Source organism: Callorhinus ursinus, unplaced genomic scaffold (genome assembly GCF_003265705.2).
Source record: "Callorhinus ursinus isolate GAN/ISIS: 27379988/994484 unplaced genomic scaffold, GSC_fseal_2.0 scaffold9, whole genome shotgun sequence".
In the NCBI taxonomy this organism is placed as follows: Eukaryota; Metazoa; Chordata; class Mammalia; order Carnivora; family Otariidae; genus Callorhinus; species Callorhinus ursinus.
Window position 1 is genome coordinate 37703388 of NW_027397071.1, and position 10344 is coordinate 37713731.

General features: G+C 37.3%; 1 protein-coding gene across 1 annotated transcript in view; it reads left to right on the forward strand.

Moving 5' to 3' along the window:
- PIGK (phosphatidylinositol glycan anchor biosynthesis class K) overlaps nucleotides 1–10077 on the forward strand; it is a 109671-nt gene extending 99594 nt beyond the window's left edge. Inside the window, exon 11 of the mRNA XM_025871921.2 lies at nucleotides 9886–10077. Coding sequence (XP_025727706.1) covers nucleotides 9886–10002 — 117 coding nt within the window. The 3' untranslated portion in view covers nucleotides 10003–10077. The remainder of the gene's footprint in view (nucleotides 1–9885) is intronic.
- Nucleotides 10078–10344: the final 267 nt, after the last annotated feature.

Consider the following 10344-nt stretch of genomic DNA (forward strand, 5'->3'; position numbering starts at 1 on the left):
GTTTAAAAAAAATAGTGTATTTAATAGCAGTCAGTAGAGTACTTTAACTACATAAAATCAGTCATTTTATGAGAAGTTCTAATATGGACACAAATGAAATTATAAGCTATACTTTAATATGAACTTACCTCAGATGCAGCGGTACTACCAAATGCAATAATTATACCAATCTGTCATTTGATTGCAAGGAAAATCACTGTAGAATGTCTAAAATATTACCTATAGTTGTTTTAAAAATAGCAATCTTGTTATACTCCAGCAGTATCATTAAATACATACTGAAAAAGCACTTTATTATATTATGTTGCTGTCATGCTATTCATGTTACATTTTCTTAAACTTAGGATACCAAGTACTAAACAGTATTATTGCAGTGCATCTCCTAATTTGGAAAAGATGGGTATATGGAGATTCTTCTAAGTGGATTCTTTCAATAGAAGTTTTTCCTATATATTCCCTTCCCCCTACACACACAAAAAATAATTAAAGAAATACATATCCATTGTAGAAACGTATTTTCAAAAGTATATAGAAGTTTAGAGAAGAGATTAAAACTACCTAATTCTATTTCATCCAGAGAAACACTATTAAGACCTTAATATATTCCTTTTCTTTGAATATTGTTTAGAAGATCATATTTCATACTTAATTTGAATCTTGCCTTTACTTTCTTATTATTACAGCATAAGTGTGTTTCCAAATCATTAAAATTGTTTGAAAACATTTTGATTACTATTTATGTAGATGTACCATATTTCCTGTATTATTATTTATGTGGATTGTTTTCTGTTTTTTTATTATGTAAATAACACTGAGAAGAAAATCTTTGTGCAAAACCTTTGACAGCATTTCTGAGTTTCTTAATGTAGCTGAGTGTAACAGTTCCTCTGAATGAAAAGATACAAACATTTTAAAGACCTCTAAACATGTTAATAGATTATTTTTCTGAAAAGTTGACCATCCTTATTAACATTTACTAGTGTAATTTTTAAAAGATGAAGAAATAGTTAATATATTATTTTTAATTTGTTTTTATGATCAAGAAGATTGAATTTTTTCAATGTTAATTAGCCATTTGTAATTATTTTGTGAGACTTTTCATTTCCTTATTTCATTTATTAATAAATCTTTGTGTCTGTTGATTTTGGGGAAATCTTCATGTACTAAACTTATCCCCCTTTCTATCATATTTTCCCATTTATTCACCTTTTGGTTTGTACACTTTGCAAAATACAGAGCTTTCAAAAAGTTCTTTTAAAAGTCTCTTCACCTTGGGGCACCTGGGTGGCTCAGTCATTAAGTGTCTACCTTCAGCTCAGGTTATGGTCCCAGGGTCCTGGGATCGAGCCCCACATCGGGCTCCCTGCTCTGCCAGAAGCCTGCTTCTCCCTCTCCCACTCCCCCTGCTGTGTTCCCTCTCTTGCTGTGTCTGTCTCAGGCAAATAAATAAATAAGATCTTTTAAAAAAAACTCTTCACCTTTTGGTTAATTTTCATTTATTGCTTTTAGATTTATAAATCCCTTTAGTGTGCAAATTCTCCTACATTTTATCTCTTTTTACTCCATTCACCTGTGGGTGGGCACTGACTCAAGCTAGTAGAAGCTTCAAATCCCAGCTCACAACTGGGCATTTACAGAATGAATCTTTTTAGCCCTTGATGCTTGCTACACCCAAAGGGCATCCATTCTTTCAACAATGTTTCCCAGTTGCTACAGTTCTGGCTGGTCAGCAGCAAACTAACAGATATAAATCTCCACCATTGTGGATCTTCCATCACCTTCCTTCTGCCTTTCAACAATGCCTGGCTTTTCTCATCACCTGACTTTGCTCTGCTCTTCACCAACCCAAATATGACATATTGTTCAAGGGCCAGCTCTCCCAAGAAGTCCTTTCTGAGTCAGCTTGCAGGCCCTTGGCCTCGTGTTCTGCTCCCCATAATGAGTTTCCTCTGCCACTGCTCTCCACTGGTACTTTTTTTTTTTAAAAAGATTTTATTTATTTCTTTGTCAGTGAATGAGAGAGAGCAAGCAGGGGGAGCGGCAGGCAGAGGGAGAAGCAGGCTCCCTGCTGCGTAAGGAGCCTGATGTGGGACTCAATCCCCGGGCCCCAGGATCATGACATGAGCTGAAGGCAGACGCTTAACCGACTGAGCCACCCAGGCATCCCTCTCTACTGGTACTTTTAACATAGCTACCATTAGAATGTGTCCCTAGGTGCCACTTTACAAAGAAAATTTAAAAAAAAATGTTTCTACATCTAATATTTTTACATCTAATTCTAAACCATGTAAAGTGTATTTTGGTTTATAATGTTGGGCTAGCAACAAATCTGTTTTTTCCAAATGTTAATCCAGAGCACCAGTAAGAATATTTTCTTGCCCACTTTTTTGTGATAGCTCTTTTATCATGTACTAAATTCTTGGCTACTGGGCTTGATTGCCTGCTTTTTATTCTGTTGCATTGATCTTTCTATTTTGCATGAGAACAACATTTTAGATTAGCTTTATCATATCCTTTTTTATATTCTGGACTGTTTACTTATTTTTATAGGGTAATTTGGATTGTTTACCTTACATCTCATGTTACGGCTATTTGTTATTTTATGTTTTTTATTGCTGTTGTGAATGGAATTTTTTTTTTTTCTATTCTGTTTTTTGACTCATTTTTGGTAACAAGTTGAAAGTTTTTTTTTTATATTTATCTCAAATCTGAGCTCTTGGGGGCGCCTGGGTGGCTCAGATGGTTGGGTGTCTGCCTTCGGCTCAGGTCATGATCCCGGGGTCCTGGGATCGAGCCCCACATTGGGCTCCTGGCTCAGTGAGGAGCCTGCTTCTCCCTCTTCCTCTGCTTCTCTCCCTGCTCATGCTCTCTCTCTCTCTGTATCTCTGTGTCTCAAACGAATAAATAAAAAATCTAAAAAAAAAATCTGAGCTCTTTATTTTTCATAATTATGAATTGATTTTGTAGAGTTTGTTGCTATCTAATCATAATATTTGCAAACGAAAATTTACTTCTTACTGGAACTTAAGTCTAGATTGGCTAGAAATTCCAGAGCACTATTAAGTAATAATGTTAACAGTGGATATTCTTGTCACGGGAAAACTAAAATCATAGATTAAGGAAAAACTATGGTCAATTTTATATTTAACAAATTATAGTAAAAAATAAAGCATCTTTAATTATCCTAGATTAGATTAATTGCTTTGCAAATTTACCATGAGTAGAATGCATCAAAATCCTGGGAGATGTTCATTTCCCCAGCAGGGGGCAACATCTGGGTAACACTAATTACTAACTTTAAAAGGAAAGGAGCTAGATATCTGGTCTAGATTGCAATTGAGAGGAGGAAGGTTAGAGGAAGCTAGGTGAATTAGTCTCTGGGTTCCCCTATTTCATTTCCCGGAGAGCAATTCCTGGCATGGTGGCAAGTAGAGTCAGTCTGTTTCCAGGAAGACCATAAGAGAGAACTGGAAGAGCATCAATATAGCTCCTTTACTGGGGAGGTTGTGCAAAGAATATTCATGAAATTTACCTCTAGAAGACGTATAGCAGGTATTTTTCCTGGGTGGCTTCATCAGAGTCTGGCTCTAGATAACTGTTCAGGTGTGACAGCTGCTTTAATGGGACTGGATTTCTTATTCGAGGAGGGTCAGAGGAGATTATCTTGTCAGACCACCCCCCCCACCTCAGCAAAGTTCATGGTGGACAAAGGTTGATTAGTTGCCCTTTATGCTGTTCTTATTTGTACCATTCCTGCAGAAATCTGAAGCCACAAGTATGTAGATGGGAACTTTATTTTCTTATGATAAAGAATCAGGGTGTTTCCTTCCACATTAATTATATCAGTGGTTGTATTCCATAGCTTTTGATGCATAATAAACCACTCTAAAACTTGGTGGCTTACAGTATCAACCATTTTCTTAGCTCATAATTCTACAGGTTGACAGTTTAGGCCAAGTTTAACTGGGCAGTTCTATTCTCAGCTGAGTTCCCTCATGAGTCTGTGGTCAGTCCTGGATTGGTTAGGCTGGTCTGCTTCTGGGAGTTGGCTGGTTCTTGTCTGGGGAACCTCAGTTTTTCTCCACATGATGTCTTTGCCTCCAGAAGCCTTGCCTGGATTTTTTTCTCATCGTGGTAGCAGAGTCTGAGAGAGCAGAAGCAAGCAAAGTGTTGGAATTAGGACGCTGTTGCTTGTGTTGCATTTTGTCGACCAAAAGATGTCACAAGGATATAAATTCCATTTCTTGGTGAGAGTTGCTATAACAGCACATCTTGCAAAGGGCATGGATACAAGGGAAGTATGGAGAATTGGGCCATTTTTTTGCCACCAATCTGCCATAATTAGGTGAATGAAGGACTCAAAGATGTGCTTAGGGCACTTTTTTCCTTGTTAACGTGGATTTTAATTTTGCTTCCTTTTTATCTCAGCCTGTTGCCCTTGTATAATTTTTCTCTTCATACCATTCTTTTATTTTCAATTTCTTGTGCCTCTTTATTCAAGTCAATGCCAAATAAAATTTTTCTAAAATGATCTTTTGGTTCCTGACTACATCTTATTCTGAGATATATTCTCTGCATCTTCAGGATATTTCTTTATCGTGTGGGGGAATATTTTTATTCATAGACCTCTCCGTGTTTTTTCCTTTTTCTTAGAACGCTGTTGGTATGTGCCAACAGAGTACGTGGATGCTTCTCCCTATCTACTTCGGTTTGAATGCCTTCTCAGACCTGCATCTGAAGAATAATTTGTTATACATTTCCTCTGATTGGCAGGCAGTCATTAAATGTGGTTTTGCTAAACTAAATGAGGATCCTCTGCTATCATGCTACCTATGTATGCCTGGCATGGGAGCACTTTAAAATGGTGAAGTGTATGGAAAAACCTGTTTCTTAACATGCCCTACTACAAGGATTTTTCCTATATTTTCCCTTCTCCTTCAGAGCTCTTCATGTGGATATTGAAACTTCTTAGATGCAGTGAACCATTGTCAGTGCCCCTCTACCTTCTGACTTGTTCTTTACTGGGAACTGTATTCAGATGGTAAAGAGGTTTGCCATTGCGGGGTTAGGAATGAGTTACACTACTTTGGCTGCCTCATCAAGCCACCCTTCTACTTTGGAAACACAATCCCTTGAATAGCAGGCAGGAAAAAGGAGAAAGCAAAAGTCCCTTTCTCAGTTGACAGAATTATTGTGTTTCCCAGCGCAAAGCAATCCTTTGTCAGAAAACCAGGCCACTATTAATTTGTTTGCAGACCTGGTTTCTAGGACTTTCAGATAGTGAAGTTATCTGAGGTTTCTCATCAGAGGTTAAATTAATTTTAGTAGGATGTGCTCTTGTCTTTCTGTGTCTTCATACGTATTTTCCTGAGAAGATGGGAAAGGCTGCACTGGAAGAGTCTACGTAGATGCCATGTTAAGCTAAGAGTCCAAGTTGTATTTAATTAATAATTCATTTACCATTTTCTGTTAATCAAAAATATGTAATACAATAAAAAATATAGCAACTGCAAATAGCCATTTTTGAAAGCTGAGATTTGCTGCTCTTTGTTAGTCTGTACAATGTTATACTGTAAAAAAATACAAAATTCCGTTATAATTTTGGAGTAATCACTCCAATACATTTCTTAGTCCTCCATTATTACATTCAAAGCTCTAGCACTTTGCTCTTCTCTCTGGTCCTCTCCTGGGCATCAGTGGTCTAAATATGGGACACATCTTATTGAAGGAACCAGGAAGCAATGCCTCCAGATTCTCTGAGCCAGTCTTTGGAATAATAGATCAAAATAGCTGCCAGGACCAGTCTTGGGAGAAATGATAGTGACTTCCAAAGAAGCTTTCGTTGTCTTCTTCCTGGCAACTATTTCTGGCTAAGTTTAAGATCTAATGATACAACTCTGACCTCAGGGAATCCATCTCATTGGAAAGTAACTAGTTTCTACAGCTGCAGAACTAAGATTGCTATTAACTACTTGATTATTATTTCAGTAATCTCTAATGAATCATAGAGCTTAAATGATGTTCACCTTTTTTTTTTTAAAGCATGAGTTGGTTTAAATACTATCTGAAAGTTACACTATTTTTAAACTCTTGAAAGTTCACATCACCTGAACTCTTTTAGCACTGAAATTCATTAAATTGGTTTATGGAATAATTGTCTGTATTGTATATTATAGCCTGTCCTTCTATAGGTAAGAGTTTAATGCCAGATTTTGATAATATTTATTTAAATTTTTTAAAGCATGAACCTGTGTGTGTGTGTGTGTGTGTGTGTGTGTGTGTGTGTGTGTTTTCAAATACCATCCAAATCCGAGACTCCTAGTTATTGGGGAAAATGTGAATCTTGTTGCCCCAATTAGGTCATTACTCTTAAACTGAATTTCCAGGGAACATCTGCAAACTATTGTATAAAGGTGTGCTTCCTCTAATAACTAATAATGACAATCTTTTCCCCGTTTATGGAAAAAGAATTTTTGGTTTAGCTTTTTCAACCCTTTGGCATGGATTACAAACTGTTTGAATAATAGAAAATAAACATGACAAAAACCAAGCAGTAGTAAATCATGTTTAGTTCACTCACTTGTTTTTCATTGTCACATGCTTGTGATATCTACCTTCCCTGTCTTTAATATAACTATGCTTTATATTAATCTAGATTTTCTACTGGAATTAAATTAAGATTTTTCATAGTGTTTCACAAAAGCTCTTCCATCTGAAATGCCACTGGACTTACCATCTTATAAGATACTAGAGGGAAAGAACCTCTGTCATCATCATCATTTCACATATGATCAGAGCCATTGCAGAGTTTTGAATAGAAAGTAACAGGAGGAAGAATTGGATTACAATATTTTTGGTGTTTGGGGAGTTGTCTGGAAGGAGTGGGAGGGGGTGAGAATAGAATTAAGAGTTAGGGTAGCACGTAACCACTGTAAACAGTATTGTCAGTTGTGTTTATATTATGTGGTTGATTAAAACTCCAGCATGATATGAAAACAGTAAGGTGGATTCCTCTCTTAGTTTGACCAGTTAATTTTGAATTAAAATTTATATAAAAATCAGATTGTTTCAAACATTGTTCCTCATAACTAACAAACACAGAAGAAAGTTATCTAAAAAGTACTCTGAGTTTCAAATCATCACTTTTCTAGGTAGGAACAGGTAGTTATAGACCGACTACGTTCTCAGAAAACACATCATTGCTGTAATTGTGCATTCATTCATTCCCAGGAGGTCTGTGTCACTATGCCCATTTTATAGATTCAGAAATTCAGAGTGGTGAAGTGGCTTCACAGGTGACATGGACTTTAAGTGTTAAAACTAAACTTTGAACCCAAAAAAGTTGTTTCTAAAGCCCATGCTCTTTGAACCACACCACACTGAGCCCTCGTTTTTAAATTATTTAATTTTTTTAAATGACAAAAGTAATGTGTGCTTAAAACAAACAATACCTATGTCCATACATATGAGGCTTTTATTATTATACAAATATGTATACATATTTTACAAATATATATTTGTATTTTAAGAAGATGTGTCTAGCAGCAGTATGATTGATAGATGGGAAAGAGAGGGCATCTTGGAGGAAGAGAAGCTAGTTAGGACACTGTTTCAGTGATCCTGACAAGAAATGATAAGAGCTGGAACTAAGGTAGTGGCAGTGATAATAGAAAACTTAGAAAGGACAGACATGATAGTGAGAAAACCTGTAAGAGTTAGGAACTCATGGAAATGGGAAGGTCTGAGAGTTGGGGGAGCTAAGAATGACTTCCAGTTTTATCACCTTGGCAACATGGTGATGCCCCTGGTATGGATGGAGTGATGGAAAACGGAAGAAAACAGAATTGGGTGGAGGACTCAGGAATGAATTTGCTCTTGGCTATAGTAAAGTTTGTGATCCTTTAGAATATCCAAGTAGAGATGTCTGTTAATTGTACATAAACCTAGGGTTTAGCGTAGAGTTCCATGTTAGTGATGTAAATTTGGGAATCATAAGCTTGCTGACAGAGGTCAAAACCAGGGTACAGATGTCACCCAGAGAGATTATTTATATAAAGGGAGAGAATAAATGGCTGAGGGCAGAGCTGTAGACAACACGAGCATTTAAGGAGCAAAGAAGACTGAAAAGGAATAGTTAGAGAAGGGAAAAACCTGGGGAGTGTATCACTGAAGCCAAGAGAGAAGAATTTCAGAAGAGAAGGAAGAAGTTGCAGAAAGATCATCTAGTTGAAAACCAGGCATTTCCATAGATAACTTCTCCATTTATAAAATTAAAAGAAAAATAGAGTTTCATTGTATCAAAATATTCTTTTGAATTCTTTTAGTGGGTTTATAATGTATACATTAAGCAACTATCAGATATTTTAAAGCATAGATAATAAATATAAATAGCTATAGAATGTGGCAGGATATTACTAGCATGGCCCTTACTGACAAATTCTGGTTGATTTGACTTGATTTGTTTTATATTTAAGCTTGCCTGCCTGCCTACCTGCCTTCCTTCTTTCCTTCCTTCTCTCCCCCGCTTCCTCTCTGCCTGCGTCCTTTCCTCTTGTAATGTGATGAGCTTAGGATTGAGTAAAGAACATTAGGTGTCCTGGTTATATATGGGAAACCAAACTATAAGATGCAGATACCTCTAAGAGATTTATGAACCTTCCTTGGCTAGTTTACAAGGTGACTAAAGAAAATTTTAGATTAGTTTCTCTTCACTCAGTTCTACTCTAAAATATGATTCTAGGGGCCCCTACGTGGTGTAGTCAGTTAAGCAACCGACTCTTGGGTTCAGCTCGGGTCATGATCTTGGGTTGTGGGATCGAGCCCTGTCATGGGCTCCACGCTTAGCGCCATGGAGTTTGGGTTTCTCTCTCTCCCTCTGCCCTGCCCCCCCATCGCATGCACGCTCTCTCTCTCTCTCTCAAATAAATAAATCTTTAAAAAATATGATTCTCATATCATAACTATCCTTATAATCTTGGCCAGTAGTTTAGGAAGTAAACCTTATAAAAAGATCATAGTTACAGACCTCCAATTTCAGGGACATAACATAGCTGTTGCAATGACAACTAAAGGGAGAAGACTGGTCTGCCTTTCCTTGCTGGACAAAGAAATATACAGGACACTTGGCTGGGTGTTGAGGGGTAGGGAATGGACAAAGGGATATAAAATGAATACAGCCAGACATTTCTCCCTGGAATTTTGCAGGGAGATAACCAATAAAAATAATTATGTTACTCGATAGAAGTAAGAGTAGAAGGAGCTACACATTCAAAGAAGAGAATATAGCAGGTGGGAAAATCTGAAGGTGTTGGCATTTTAGTTGGTGAGTTTCAAATAGGGTTTGGAATGGAGCAAGGAACATTCTGTCTCAAGGGCTTACCATGACCAAAGGTATGGGCCCCAAACAAGTATTTGTTGAATATCAGAACAAATGGAATTGGATAGCATTTGTTTTTCCAATGACTTAATCAGTATAATATATGTATGTCTCCTGTGTGCCAGGCGCCGTGACAGGTGGGTGCTGGGAATACAAGCACGATGACCTTCATAGAGCTGTAGTCTGGTAGGAGAGACAGACAAAACCAACAAACTAATGAATATATAAATTCAAAGTGAGAAGGACTAGTAGGCTAGTGAAGAGAGCTGTTGGGCTGGGTAGTCAAGGAAGCCTCTTTGGAGAAACAAAATGGCATCTGAAACTGACCTTTGTAAGAACCACATTGAAATATTTACCCAGTTAGAAGCTTTTGTTGTTGTTGCTGTCCTAATACATTTAATTTGGCTAAATTACTTCCCCTTCAAACACAGCCTGTGAAATTTCTGTTTCCCATCAGTGTTTGTTTGACCCATTATTGTTAAGTTTACTGTGTCCTCTTTGTTTTGCAGAAACCAAAGCTGAAAGATTGGCATCCTCCTGGGGGTTTCATTCTGGGATTGTGGGCACTCATTATAATGGTTTTCTTCAAAACTTATGGAATCAAGCATATGAAGTTCATTTTCTAGACATGATGTGTGAAGAAGACGGCATGGAAGACTGCAACCTTGGATAAAATTTTATGTCATTATGCTTTTTAAAAAGTATATTGTTCTTGGGGCGCCTGGGTGGCTCAGTCAGTTAAGCGGCTGCCTTCGGCTCAGGTCATGGTCCCAACGTCCTGGGATTGAGTCCCACATCAGGCTCCCTACTCGGCGGGAAGCCTGCTTCTCCCTCTCCCACTCTCCCTGCTTGTGTTCCCTTTCTCGCTGTGTCTCTCTCTGTCAAATAAATAAATAAAATCTTTTAAAAAAAAACAAAAACATTGTTCTTGTGTGAATTGGGCAAAAAGTATAGGGAAACTAAATTTG